This window comes from Cricetulus griseus (assembly GCF_003668045.3).
Source record: "Cricetulus griseus strain 17A/GY chromosome 1 unlocalized genomic scaffold, alternate assembly CriGri-PICRH-1.0 chr1_0, whole genome shotgun sequence".
Classification (NCBI taxonomy): domain Eukaryota; kingdom Metazoa; phylum Chordata; class Mammalia; order Rodentia; family Cricetidae; genus Cricetulus; species Cricetulus griseus.
The window spans coordinates 254936084-254950700 of NW_023276806.1; the positions used below are offsets into that span (position 1 = coordinate 254936084).

Here is a 14617-nt window from a genome sequence, read left to right on the forward strand (position 1 = left end):
TGGACACAACTGATATTCTCTCCTCCCCTGCTGTCTGCAATCGCATCATAGCTGCATCAGCCTTGCTTTCTTGGGCATTCTTCCTGTTTTCATAACTGTTCTTTCTCATTGTTCATCTCTTCGTCTGTTGTATTCTGGCTTCTAGGAACCTCTGCATATGCTTCTTCCATCCCCTCTATTCTCTTTATTCTTCAATTTCCTTTTGGAGACAATGTCTCATGTAGTCCAGGCTGACCTCAAGTTTGATAAGTAGCCAAAGGTGATCTTGAATTTCTAATCCTCTCCACGCCACCTCCCTAGTGCTGGAATTTCAGACATCTGTCACCACCTGGTTTCTGTGGTGCTGGGGATGGAAACCAGCGCTTCACATATGCTAACCAAGCACTTTACCAACTGAGCCACATGCGCAGCCCTTTTTTGTTTCATTCTTTCTCTTAAAAAGAGATTTGTTTTTATTTTAAGTGTGTGTGTGTGTATTTTGCCTTTATGTAAGTGCACTGAGTGTGTGTGTGTGTGTATGTGTGTGTGTGTATGTATCTCCGTGTCTCTCTCTCTCTCTCTCTCTCTCTCTCTCTCTCTCTCTCTCTCTCTCTCTCTGCCCTTTGCTTGTGGAGATCTCAGATTAAGTTCTCAGCTACCACTCCAGCACCATGGACTTGCCCTCTGAAACTGTAAGCCAGCCCCAATTAAATGTTTCCTTTTATAAGTTGCCTTGATCATGGTGTCTCTTCACAGCGACAGAACAACAGTAACTAAGGCCCCTGTGAAGCTAGAGAGTGTTGGTGGACTAACTAGTTGCTTGACTAATCTATTTTTACTATCAGCCAACCTGTCATGGGTTGAGGAACCTGCTTACTACAAGTTGTCAGGAGGTAGAGATGAGATTGAAGCCCTGGACCTATCTACTGTTCAGTCCGTGGTGATCCTTAACCCAAGGCAGGGTGTCTCCGTGGTCACTCAAACCCAGAGGTGGGCAGCTCGGATGTGAGAGCAGGTAAGGAGTGAAGACCAAACTCCAGGAGGAAAGCAGCCACCATGCTGCAGTGCCGGGCATGTCTCTGGGAGCCCCTCAGGCCCTATTCACAGCCTGGTGCTCTGGGGACAGGCAGCTCAAAGGGTTTAGCTGGATTTGTGGGGATGAGGCAATGGCTTTATGACCCAATGAGGCAGTTGAAGAAGTCCAAAAGCAGGCTGACCCAGAATCTCAAAACTCCAGGCCAGGGTCAGTGGGAATGCACAAGACAGGGTTGGAACCCATGGAGGGCCATGGGGAGTGAGGCTGGAGGGTGCATAGCATGATGGACTTCACCATAATCCCAAGCTCATGTTAGATGGTAAAGCATGTGCATGTCACCATGGCCACAGGGATTCTTGGGTGTCCACTTCTCAGGCCTGATAGAAAGCTTGGGTCTGTGGCTGCCTTGACCACTCCTCACCTGGGTCCATCACAGAGTCTCTACCCCATTCTCCCTTACTTTCTTCTTACCCCAGTGTATTTGGGTTTGTATTTGTGTTGGATGCTTTTCACAGTCGACTTGACACAACCCAGAATCATCTGGGAAGAAATTCCAAAAGGATTATCTAGATGAAGGTGGGCTGTGGGCATGTTGAAGGGTCCAGACCCTCACCCAGCCCCCTGCTTTGGCAGCCATGACAGGCTGCAGAAAACACCCAGCAAGATCTGCTGCCCCTGACTCAGCAACATGTGTTGAGCTCCCTACCTTCCCTAATTACTGGGAATAAACTGCCAGATACCTCCATGGGGCAAGGAACCAATCAGAAGTTAGCTGGTGGGGTCTGGATGTGCTTTATGGTAACAGTGGAATGCAGAGCTGTAGCAACCACCCTGGGAGGGCCTATAGCCGTAGCAACCTTTCTGCAGCTGCAGTTGACCGATCAATACAGGACAGGCCACCCAAGCCTGGAGGTGCACCAATCCTAAGACTGTTGCTATGCAACTAGCAGAACCCCAGACACTCCCCTTGCTCTACCAGAATATATTCCCTGCTCCACTGCTGTTTGAGGTCATCTGCCTGGTCCTCTGCCTGCTTCACCCACTGTGTTGGATGGATGGGGAAACCAAATTAACTTGTAATACTAAAGACTGTTTTTGCATCAGATAGGGTCTCTTGGTGATTTTGGGATACAGAGTTCAGGCATAATAACCTGTGGGCATGTCTGCTGCATGTCTAGGAGCATGTCTGGGGGCACATCTGTCTGGAGGCATGTCTGTGGGGATGTCTGGGGACATTCTGTGGGCATGTCTATCTGTGGCATGTCCAGGGAGACTATCTTGACTTTCAACAGAGGTGGGAAGTTTCAGCCTGATTTCAGACAGCATTGTTCCCTAGATTGGGAGGAAATGCACAAGGGAGGAATGCTAAATGAGCAAGCCGGCTGAATGAATGTGTTTGCTTCTCTCTGCTTTTAACTGAAGATGTAACGTTGCTTCAGTTTGCCTCACTTTCCCCAAATCGATGGACTATGACTTGGAATAGTAAGCTAACCAAACACTTTCCTACCTCTGTTGCTTTTGGTCAGGATGTGTTATCACAGCAACAGACATGGAACTAACAGTGCTAAAGAGATGGACACAGTTGATGGGGGAGGTCCTTCTGTGTATATGTTTGTCTTATTGGTTGGTAAATAAAGTACTGTTCGCCAATAGGGAAGCAAGATAGGAGGATTCTGGGAAATGTAGTAGAGAGAGAAGTTACCACGTGATCCCGGGAAGGCAGGATGCATGCCGCTGGTGTCCTCGATAAATCTTTATAAAATATATAGATTAATGGTTATGGTTGATACTTAAGACAGAACTAGCAAATAAGAAATCCTAGTCATTGGCCAGCAGCATTGTAACTAATATTAATCTCTCTGTGTTTTGGGGGGCCCTAATGTGGCAGCGGAACTCAGGCGGCTGGCGGAAAGTTATTGTTACACACGGTCCTCAAATTCTTTCTGCTTGCAATGCCCTCATGTATTTCCTAGCTTCCCTCAGATGTCCCCTCGACCATTCTGCTCAAAATGACACATTCATTCTCCTCTGAACCCAGCTCTAATTTTAAATTTTCATCAACACTTTTGCCTTTGGGCATAAACCCCCTTACTGTGTTTCCCACCACCCCGCCAGCTCCTCTCCTTAGACAAGACCTCTAATGCGGAATCTGCGCTGTGCCTCAGAGGCTTGGGTCATGCTTGGAAGAACATGTTGAAATGCACTTGTTCACAAACACATTAGCAGGACAGAGCTAGAGAAAAGGGTGCTGAGAATGTGGAGGGAAACTTGGATTTCCAGGCTCCACTGGGGGTAAATGAGCCCCCACCATCCCTGGGCCTCCATTTCCTCTCAGTACATCCAGGGGTGTGGACTTTGTTCCCAGCCCAGACACTGTGTGTGGCTCAGTCTTTGTCATTCCTCCAAAGGGGAAGTTGCAGATGGAAGCACAGCTCTGGGAGATGAGAGGGTGAGTCAGTGGTTGTGCCGCCCTGAATGGCAGAAGTGGGGGTGGAGAAGAAAGAGCCTGGGGCTGGCTGATGGAGGGAATGCCACAAGGGCAGAGTAGGAAGATGGCCAGCTATTCCATAGAAGGGCTTGGTGATCAAATTTAGGGACGTGAGGATGAAAAGATCAACTTGATTGGAGCCTATGAGATGGAATCTATGGTACTCACAATGGTTAGTTTTAACTGTCATCTTGACACAATCTAGAACTACCAAAGAAAGTCTCAAAGCTGGGGTTGCATAGATGAAGTTGGCACACAGGCATGTTTGAGGGGGGTGTCTAGAGTACCTGTTGATGGGTGTGGAAAGACCCAGTTCACTGAGAGTATGTAGGGCTCCTGAACTGTGTAAGTGTTGACAGTATAGAGGGGAGCTGAGCACAAGTGTGTCTGCATCCATTCCCTGTCTGCCCTTGACTGTGGATGCACTGTGACAGGTTGTTTGAAGTTCCTGCTGTCTCAATGTCCCTTCTGCGATGAGGTGTAATCTGGAATTATGAGCTAAGATCAACCCTTTCTCCCTTGATTTTGGTTAGTTTTTTACCACAGCAACAGAAATGGAACTCAGTGTGTTTGGAGCCCATGCCTCTTATCCAGGTGCATAATCCTACCCTGGGAATTGTCTCAGTGGTGAGCTCATGCATGCACAAGATCCTGAGTTTAGTGCCAGCACCGAGAAAGAGAAGACCTTTGTGAAGCACGGGGCCATCTAGAAAGAGTGGATAATCCTGGGTTAGTATGTGAGAATGTTTAATGCCCATAGTCCAGAAGTTGACAGGTGACCTTCCACACTCAATGCTCACATATACACACACATGTATTCCTGCTTCCGGGAGAGGTGAGCTTTAGGCAGAAGTGGCCTCTGAAGCCATAGTAGCAGCAGCAGAAGTCTTGGTGGCAGAGTGTGAAAGCTGGGTGACTTGTGGGTAGATTCAGCTGGGCTTCTCCAACTTGGAGCTCTCTCATGCATCTCTGGGTCCTGCAACAGACAGGGCCCTGCCCCTTCCATCCCTGCCCTGTTCACACAGGGCCCTGCCCCTTCCATCCCTGCCCTGTTCACACAGGGCCAAGTCCCTTCCATCCCTGCCCTGTTCACACCTAACATCCCCCAGCTTGCCCGACTCACCAGTCAGGATCTGAAGTTGGTGCCCAGCATTGTGACCACAGTCCAGCCCACTGTCCACAGGTGACCCCAGCTTCTGCCTGCCCCTGGCCACAGCACAAAGGATGCTGGCTGTAAGAAGCTTGCTGAAGAGGACACAGGCCAGGAGGATAATGGAAGTGGGTGGGAAGGAGGTCTCTCCTGATTGGCTCCTTGGAAAGAGAAAGAAGATGGTATAATAGAGGTGATCTACTGGATGAAACCTGCCCTTGGAGAGGGAATAGAGAGGAACCAGGAATCCCTGGGGTCTTGGGTGACAGGGAAGGGGCTTTGTGGTGCTCAGAGGAATCTGCAGTCAGTTTTAGGATCTGTTGAGTGCACAAAACATAGAACAGTTTCTCAGGGGTCGTAGAACACAGTGACAAGGGTTCGTAGAACACAGTTCTATATTAGTACATAGGAATGGATGGACCTGCACACGTGCTCAGGGGTTACAGAACACAGTTCTATATTAATACATGAAACATCCAGAATGGGTCCTGGTTCTTCTGAAGAAGCAGAGATCCAGGGACCTTGGTTTTAAGCTACAGTCCTGAGACTTGTTGCTGAATTGCAAGAGACTGTGGAAACTGCCCTTTCAGAATCTTGGAGTGGTACTTTTAGAAACTGTCACAAAGGGCTCCAATTTCTTAAATATCTAAGACCAGTAACGCCGATGAGCTAGTGGGTGGGAGCGTACTTACACAAGACCACACCTGGGCCTTTGACTGATCTGTTGGTCCTGAGACCTCTATTCTCAGTCACTGCCAGAAGTCTGAGGGGGGACCACCACTATACCTGGAGGTGCTGTGTTCCACTTGGACACCCTCAAAACTCTCCAATTCCCCAGGGACCCATAGGTCTTCAGCATCTTGTTCATCTAGAGGGTCTGTAAGAGACAAGCCATGAGACCACTGTTCCTTTAGGCCACTGCCTGTTGGGGAGGGCCATAAATCTCAGGAAGTAAAGAAAACTACAGGGCTCAGGAATCTCATGAAACTTAACAAGATTTATACACATACTCCAAGCCATTACAGCTGTTGGGAAGAGGAGACTCAAACCAGGACCAGCTGCCTACAAGTAGTTCAGGGAGCTCCAGAGATGCAGGGAGCTCCGGGGATGCAGGGAGCTCCAGGGATGCAGGAGACTCCAGGGATGCAGGAGACTCCAGGGATGCAGGGAGACTCCAGAGATGCAGGGAGCTCCAGGGATGCAGGGAGCTCCAGGGTTGCTGCATTTTGGCGATTCAGCTGCTTTGGAGTTGCCCATAAATAAACCCTCTCCCATGCACCTACAAGTAGCCCCAGTAAACTCACTAGTTCACTGAGCTAGACCTGGGTAGAACCTTTTCTTGCTAGTGGCTAATTTGGGACAGGCATTTGCTTATGTCTCCCAGGAAAAGTCACACAAACATGAGACCTGGCCCAAGGACCAGCCAAAGGTGCAGCCATTGTACTCACCTGCCAGCACCTCCACCAGGAACTTCTGGAGGACATCAGCCTCTTGGCCTCGGAGGCTCTGACACTGGTAGAGGCCTGCATCACTGGATTGGAGGTTTCGAAGAGTGATGGTGAGGGTTCCAGCCAGGGTGTCATCCGTGATGACCGTGCTCCCATTCCGTTTCCTCAGGAAGGCCAACAGCCACACATTGTGTGTGCTCACCACGCGCTGGCATGGGCCCTCCTCAGCCAGCTGGCGACACCAGGCCTTTCTTCTTCCCCAGTACTTCAAGGAGTCATAAGTACATGATACCCGCAGGGACTGGCCAGCCACACCCTGCAGCACCGTTGTGTTGAGGGCTTGGGATGACTCTGCAGGGGAGACTGCCACTTGTCACTTCATCCACCCACCAAGTATTCACTGAGCATCTATCTACCAGGAGCAGTACACTATGCAGACAGGTCCCTGCCCTTAAAGAGCTTAGGATGTCTAGGGAGAAGGTGGGGACTAGGATGCTTCCCAGACACCTTTGGAGATAGCTGTAGGGATGCAGGGAACACAGTGAACATGTGGTCATCAGAAAAAGCTCTGGTCCTCAGACACCTTCCACTTTTTGTTTGAAACAGGATTATCTTACCAGTGTGCAAGATAGTTAATGACCATGGCCAAAGTGACAGGCTCTAGAATCAAGGGGGCAAACTTCTGAGCTTATGTGTGAGGGATTTTCTAGATCAAATTAGCCTATGGGAATATTGATGAGAGAGTATCTGGATTCAGTTAATAGGTGTGAGAAGCCCCACCCTGAATATGGGCAGCAACAACACCAAAAGGGGGAAGAGAACCTGGTAGCTGCCTCATCTCTCAGTGTCTTGACTAAGCATGCAATGTAGCTTAGGAGGAGGCAGCCTGTCACACAAGAGGACTCAGTGGTAGTGCCTTCAGCACCACTTCCTGCTCCTGCCACCATGCCTTTCCTCCAGAATGGATTGTATACCCTGGCACTGTAAGCCAAACAAACCGTTCTTTCAGTGAGTCACTTTCGTAAGATACTTTGTCATAGCAACACAACAGTAACTAGTACAGCTCAGAACTTCACAACATAGACCAAGCCGGCCTGTGCACTTGTAAGGATCTGACTGGCTCTGCCTCCCATGTCCCCATCCCTGGGAGACAGGTACATGCCACTGCATCTGGCTTTTCTCATGGGTTCTGTGGGTCCAATCAATACGCAGTCAATATAAGCACTGTGTCGACTAAGCCATGCCTTGTTCTTAAAACCCTCTGGTTCTGTTTTGGACATCTTCCCTCCTGTCATATGGGACCAGGATGTCTTTTTCCCCTCTTCATCTCAGAATGGCAAGGTTAATGGATCCTTGGAGCTCGGCTGGTTCCCCACGGGTCTGGGATCGCCTCCTCCCTTACCCTGCCTCGCTAGCTGCCCTCTCTTCAGCCATCCATACTGGATGGCTCTCCTTTCCTAACCTTTAACTCTCAGCTTCCCTATTTCTGTGGCTCTGTTCCTCTTTTATGAAGGACTTGTCTCAAAGCTATTTTGGGGGAGACATAAGGCTGCTATTTTGGGGATCCTCTTGGGGTAGGGTTGGTGGCCAGGGCAGGGGGACAAAGGTTCACCCAAACTTTCTGCCTCTTGCACCGTGTCTTCAGTTATTACAGAGATGGAAAGACGAAAGGTGGGATCAAGGAGCTGGTGGCCTGCCTCTTGGAATAGACCTCATGCGTGTGTTCCCTCCACACATCAGCACCCCCATCCCTCTGCCTCCAGACCGTCTAAGGTACCGTACATCTCCCGCCACTTCCAGATGCTGCAGGGACAAGACCCAGCGGCCTCTCTTCTCACCCGGGTTTGTACACTACTCTTCAGCTACAGGATGCACCCAGCCCTCAGTGGGAGGAGGCAGCCTGTCACACAAGAGGACTCAGTGACGGTGCCTACAGCATCCTCACCTCCCACTGAGGGTTGAGGTCAAATATGAGAGGGGCTGCAGGTGGATTCAAATCCCAACCCAAGTCTCTCCTCCTTTCTTCCTTCTCTCCCATTCTGCCACTCCACTCAGGCTTGAGCGCCTCTTGAGTGTTTAAGGGCTCCTAGCAGTGCTTCCACTGGTCCCCCACATGACAGCCAGCGCCACCCTCACAACTCCTTCGGTGACCAAGTCCAGCAGCCCCTTAACCCTCCCTACACATGGGGGTTTATCCTGGGGAGGCTGCTGTGAAGAACACGGGCCACTAGGGAGAAAGCAGAGCCAAGTAGGACTTGAGCATGCAGGACTCTGGCCTCCTTTACAGTTCCCTCCATAACATCCACACCCCCACCTGGTCATGTGCTCAAGGAGGCATTGTAGAGGGCAGGTCCCACCTGTGATCAGCAGCAGGAGAAACAGGTGGAGAGGCCCCATGGCTCCCTTCCTCAGCCAGCCGGAGAGGACTGACAGATGAGGGGAGGTTCCTTGTGCAAGATCTCTTCTTTCCCTTGAAGTGCAGAAAAGAGAGGACCAAGCCAGTCAGGCGCAGCCCACAGGAACTGTGCTCCTAGATTGAGCAACAGTCAGGACTAGGGTAGGCACTGTGATTCAAGGAGGGAGAGGGCCTGAGGGAGGGGATAAAAGGAGGTCTGCCTCCTGAGATGCTGGCCAGGGTGGCCCTGCATGGCGGTCACCAGATTTTAGATTGTCCCATCTCCTTGCAGAACCTCATCTGGAGGTTACAATCTGCACACTGTAACCAGGGTCCCACCTCTCCCTAGAAGACAGCTGCTCCTTACAAGGTTGGCATGTCACCAGCTCCTGATCATGACCCTATTGGGTAAGGCAGCAGCTAAGGACATAGACCAGAGCCAGACTTCCTGTTTGCTATGTGTATGCTCAGGCCTGCAATCTCTCTGTTTTTCATTTTGTGCATCTGTAAGATTGGTGATAAGCAGGTTTATCAGGGGCTAAAGAGATTTCTTACAACCAAGGGTCCAGATGCACAGAAGCCCTCCGCAAGTGTTCACTGTGTCTATTAACCCAATCGGCAAGGGGTGGGAAAACAGGCAAGCTCTGAGTGTGTTTCAGGGATCCCAGGGGGAAATGTAAACAACATCTATCCCCTCCTCCTTAGGTCTCAAGGACAAACCAAAGTAAGATCCATCAAAGTTCACCCTGGGGACCTGTGGTAATTTGGATGAGAGGAGTCCTGTTTTAGTCAGTGTTCCATTGCTCTGAAGAGACACCATGACCAAACCAACTACTTTAAGAGAAAGCATTTAAACGAAGGCTTGCTTACAGTTTCAGTTTAGTCCATTATCATCCTGGTGGGAATCATGGCAGTATGCAGGTAGGCACTAGAGCAACAGCTGAGATCTACATCCTGATCTGTAGGCAGAGGTGGCGGGCAGGCTTGGCATGGGTTTTTGAAATCTCTAGCCCACCACACTTCTCCAACCAGGTCTCACCTCCTAATCCTCCTAATCCTTTCAAATAGTGCCACTCCTTAGTGACTAAGCATTCAAATATATGAGCCTATGGGGACATTCTTATTCCAACCACCATACTCATAAGCTCACATGTTTAAATATTTAGTCTCCAGTTGGTGGAATTGTTTGGGAAGGATTAGGAGATGTGACCTTGTTGGCAAAGGTGTCACTAGTGGGCTTTAAGGTTTCAAAAACCCATGCAATTCCCAGTGAATTCTTTCTGCCTCATGGTGTGTCTCAAGATGTGAGCTTGCAGCTGCTGCTCTAGCGCCATGCCTACCTGCTTCTGTGCTCCCGCCATGATGGTCATGAGCTCTAACCTTCTGAAGTGTGAGTCCCAAATGATCTCTTTCTTCTTTAAGTTGCCTTGCTCATGGTATCTTATCATAGCAATAGAAAAGTAACTAGGACCAAAGTTGATGGAACTATCTATCTCTTCAGCCCCCAACTGATGAGTATTAGGCTTACTGACAGAGCATGAGTGAAGAGAGGGCTATTGGCAGGAGCATGGTGACCCTAAAGTAGCTGCACTGGAATATAGTATGGATGATGGCTCCCTTGTGATTGAATGGGTGGAGCCTCTCCCCAGTAGACTTTCCTCAACCTGTACACTATAATCCCTCCCCAAGACTCCAGGGCCTCGTGCAATTAGGGCAGAATTGCATAGAGGTGGCTTGGAGGAGTGGCTGGATACTTGGGTGTGCCTCCATTGACCCTTCCCACCCCTCCTTCTATGAAGATGTCAGCGATCTCCAAGTCCAGCCATGATGGACTCTACAAGCAGGCAAAGCTTATCTGAAGAAGATGGTAGCTGTTTTGCTCAGAGAATAATTCCCTCTTTTGTTTGCCCTCAGACTTCCTCCTCTGCAGATCTTAGTGTCCCCAGTGCACACACATCCACACAGCCCAGTCTTGTACTTCTGACCATCCAGGGGGACAGACCTTGCATTTCCTGGAGGTCCAGAGGACAGGGATCCCCGGGTGGGGGTCCCCCATGAAGGATGCTCCAGGTACAGTCCTGCATATGTACAAAGGTGGCTGTGAGTCAGGGGTGGAGCTCAGGGGGAGCTGGAGGCATTCCAGCCTGGAACCAAGGCAGCCAGAGGTCCTGAAGAAAGAGGCTGGGAGCCTGCAGGTGTGTTACCTGGCTCCTGTTCTGGCAGAGTTCTCTCTCCGTTCTCATGATTGTGGCTGCTCATTCCTCCTGTGATGGGCTATGTGACAGGGAGTACACCTGGAGGTGGGAACTCCTGGGGAGTAAAAGACTGTACTCCACAACAGGACACACAGCCCAGCACGGGTCTAATGCATGGAGTGGCCATGAATCACTGTACAGGAGTCCTTCTTGGGTCATGTGTATGTGTGCGTGCGTGCGTGCGTGTGTGTGTGTGTGTGTGTGTGTGTGTGTGTGTGTGTGTGTGTGTGTGTGTGTGTTTCCTCGGGGACTATCCACCTTATCTTTTGAGGCAGGGTCTCTCAACTGGCATGGCATTCATCATCTGGGCTACATTGTCTGGTCAGTGAGCCCCAGGGATTCACCTGTCCCCACCTGCCCAGAGCTGGGATTATAAATGTACACCATCATGCCTGGGTCTTTCCCCCTCATGCTATGACTGCATCTGACTTTAATGATGAAAGAGTTCTGTTACACACTTTTACATTCAGTGGATAACGACGTGTTTAATGATACATCCATTCTGACAGGAAATATTTTTAGCATATTAGCCCTTTTAAATGCAGTTACTTTATGAGTTTTGCAACCAAGACCTATCTGCCCCTTGTTGCACATTTTGTGTTCGGTGTGTCACTCACCAAGTATCTTCTTATGAGACAATGAGAAAGACATTTTGTGTTCGGTGTGTCCCTCACCAAGTATCTTCTTGTGAGACAATGAGAAAGGCATGCGGGTTACACCTGGCTCTATGCAGGCTCTGGAGACGGAGTTCAGGTCCTCATTCACGAGGACAGAGCCGTCTCCCAGCCCCCACAATGCCATATTCATTTTATAGTTTTAAGAAAATAGGGTCACAAACTAGTCAGCACGACATCTCTGCGCCTATTTTAGTCTCTGGTTCCCTCTACTTTTTTTTTCTTTCCTTGTGCTTTATCTGCTAAGGAAACCAGATGGTTCAGCCAGCAAGTTCCCCACAGTGCTGTGCTGACTCACGCCCCCAGTGTTGCTCTCTGGCCCTGCTCCTCACCCCCTCCCCCGCCCCAACACTTCTTAAATTGACCTAACTGTGGAGGCTTCGAAGATCTGGCTTGTGAACACTTCACAGGTTGCTGGTGGCTCCCCAAGGCCTCTCTGTGAAGCAGCAGGTAGTGCTCAAGTCATTAGAGGCTGTGTAAACAAATGCTCCTCACCTCTGTGAGACATGACCTGCTAGAAAAGCAGGCAATGGGGGCAGGTGAGATGGCTCAGTGGTTAAAGCAGTGACTGTGTGAACTCGATGTCCTCAGTTCAATCCCTGGGATCCACTAGAGGCCTCACACACATGCCCACACATTACATAAATAGACATTAATAATAAATGACTTTATTTTATTTATTTATTTATTTATTTATTGGTTTTTCGAGACAGGGTTTCTCTGTGTAGCTTTGGAGCCTATCCTGGCACTCGCTCTGGAGACCAGGCTGGCCTCGAACTCACTGAGATCTGCCTGCCTCTGCCTCCCAAGTGCTGGGATTAAAGGTGTGCGCCACCAATGCCCGGCAATAAGTGACTTTTTTTTTTTTTCAAAAAGAATAAAAGGAATAACATTAGTTGTTTTAACTTATTGCAAATGAGGACATAATTATCTAAAGAAATCCTTAAATGTAGGTTATATTCCATTTTCAGACATTAAATATATATACAGAGAATCTATCTATGTGACTTTTTTTTTTAAGTGACAAAAAGGCAGAAGAGCAGGCTGAGGTGCATACCAATAATCCCACCCTGGGGAGACTGAGACATAATGAGGCTCCACCTCAAAATAAAAGACAAAAGGTGTGCTTCATTCCCTCATTTATAAACTGTCTTTGTTGTTTGTTTGTGCTTGATTTTTTAACAAAAGTGTACCATTTTATTGGAACTCTAGTTGTCATTAATATCCTTTACTTTCACACGGGTATAAGTGAACAGTTTAAATAGATTTGATACATTTAAGTTCATTGCTATAGATCAGATTGGCCTCAAACTCACAGAGATCCTCCTGCCTGTCTCAGCGCTGGGATTAAAGGAGTGTGCCTCTGCTGCTGGCATTGTAGTTGCTGCTTTTGTTGCCATGGGAATCACTCCGTCTGACCCTGGTTAGTTCCTGAGTCCTTCTGGCTGATGTAAGCCCCCAGCTTCCTTGCCTTGTAGTATGGCAACACTTTTGCCTTAGGCCTGGCTTGTCCATTTCTGGCAAGACTTGGGTCAGTCCATTTTGGGGAATGCTGTTTCAATGTTTAGTGAAAGTCAGTCTTTCAATGCCAGGGCAGTGTCTTGTGTCCTGTGGCTGTGATAAAATACTCAGACAAAAGTATCAAAAAGGAGAGAAGTGTTATTTGGCTCACAGCCCCAGATTAGAGTGCATCATGGGAGGAAAACACAGCCACGTAGGCTTGAGGGTTATATCACAATCGAAGATAGACCCATGAGAATCTTCTGGTGCTCAGCCCCTTCCCTGCTTTTGTTCGCAGTCCAGGACTCCAAGCCCTGGGAATAGTTTGGCCCACAATTAAATGTAATTAAGGTGATCCCCCACAACTGGACTCCAAGGCCCATCTCCCAGGCAATTCTAAATTCTATCAAGTGGACAGTTAACACTATCACTTGTTGAAGCACAGGCCTGCAATCCAAGATTGCAAGTTCAAGGCCAGCCTGGGATGTATAGAGAGGAACTGCCCCAGAAGAAGAAGAAGAAGAAGAAGAAGAAGAAGGAGAAGGAGAAGGAGAAGGAGAAGGAGAAGGAGAAGGAGAAGGAGAAGGAGAAGGAGAAGGAGAAGGAGAAGAATCAGTATTTCAAAGACTACTGAGGTGTATTCAGTTGTCAACTTGATGCAGCCAAGAGTCACCTGAGGAGACCGTGTCAGTGGGTGTGTGTGGTGTGTGTGTGTGTGTGTGTGTGTGTGTGTGTGTGTGTGTGTGTGTGTGTGTGTTTCTAGATCAGGCTGGTTTGTGGGCATGCCTGTGGAGGAGGACTGATTGGTTGTTTGCACCAAGTCAACTGATCCAGCCCACCGTGGGTGGCACCATTCCCTAGATAGGGGATGCTGGACTACATGGATAAAGAGAGGTAGCTGAACACAAGAAGCATGCACTTATTCTCTCTACCTTTGACCCTGGATGTGACTGGCTGCTTCAAGTCTCTGCCTTGACTTCCCAGCAACAGTGAACTGTAACCTGGAACTGTAAGCTGATTAACTCTTTCTCTCCTAGAGCTGCTTTTGTTGGGACATTTTATCACAGAAATGGAACTACGACCACCACGACATGGATGCTATGGGGACTCGTTGCTAGTGGGTTAGTCATCAACTCTAGGCTTTTTAGTGGGTGGAAGTAAGAACTCTTTTCAGTTTTTCAGGATGGAGGTCTTCTATAGCCTCACATTTGCTTTATGGCAAAGGATAACTGTGATCTCCTGATCCTCCTGCCTCCCCATCCCTAGTGCTGGGAATGCAGGATTATACACTGCCATTGACTAATTGTTTGTACGGATACTTTCAATAGAAAACCAGGCCATCTGTGAGGCTCAGCAGGCGAAGTGTCTTGTTGCTCAAGCCTGAGGGCTTGAGTTCAATCCCTGGAAGCCCTGTAGAGGGAACAGAGAGAACTGATGCCATGAAATTGTTATCTGACGTCACTCTTTGTACATATCTGTCAAGTGTGGCCCCCTTAAGAATAAATAATTCATAAAAAAGAAAGTCAGAACTAAGATGCAGTTGCTTAACACCCTTAATCTTGCTTCTTCGTCTCCTTCTCCTCACACAGAGAACCCTGACCCCAAACAGTAGTGTTAGAGTCTGAACACCTCATTTGCTTTATCTCATATCAAGGCACAGAAGTCACAGAATAGTGACACCGGTGCTCGTGC

At 48.8% G+C, this 14617-nt stretch overlaps 1 protein-coding gene across 1 annotated transcript; it reads right to left on the reverse strand.

Annotated features, from left to right (window-relative positions):
* Positions 1-3399: 3399 nt before the first annotated feature.
* Positions 3400-8498, reverse strand: Trem2 (triggering receptor expressed on myeloid cells 2). The gene is made up of 5 exons (XM_035451466.1): positions 8459-8498; positions 6102-6452; positions 5440-5530; positions 4627-4814; positions 3400-3449 (listed from the first exon to the last, which is right to left on the reverse strand). The coding sequence occupies exons 1-5, from the start codon at positions 8496-8498 to the stop codon at positions 3400-3402; spliced, it is 720 nt and encodes a 239-aa protein (XP_035307357.1).
* Between the last annotated feature and the right edge of the window lie 6119 nt (positions 8499-14617).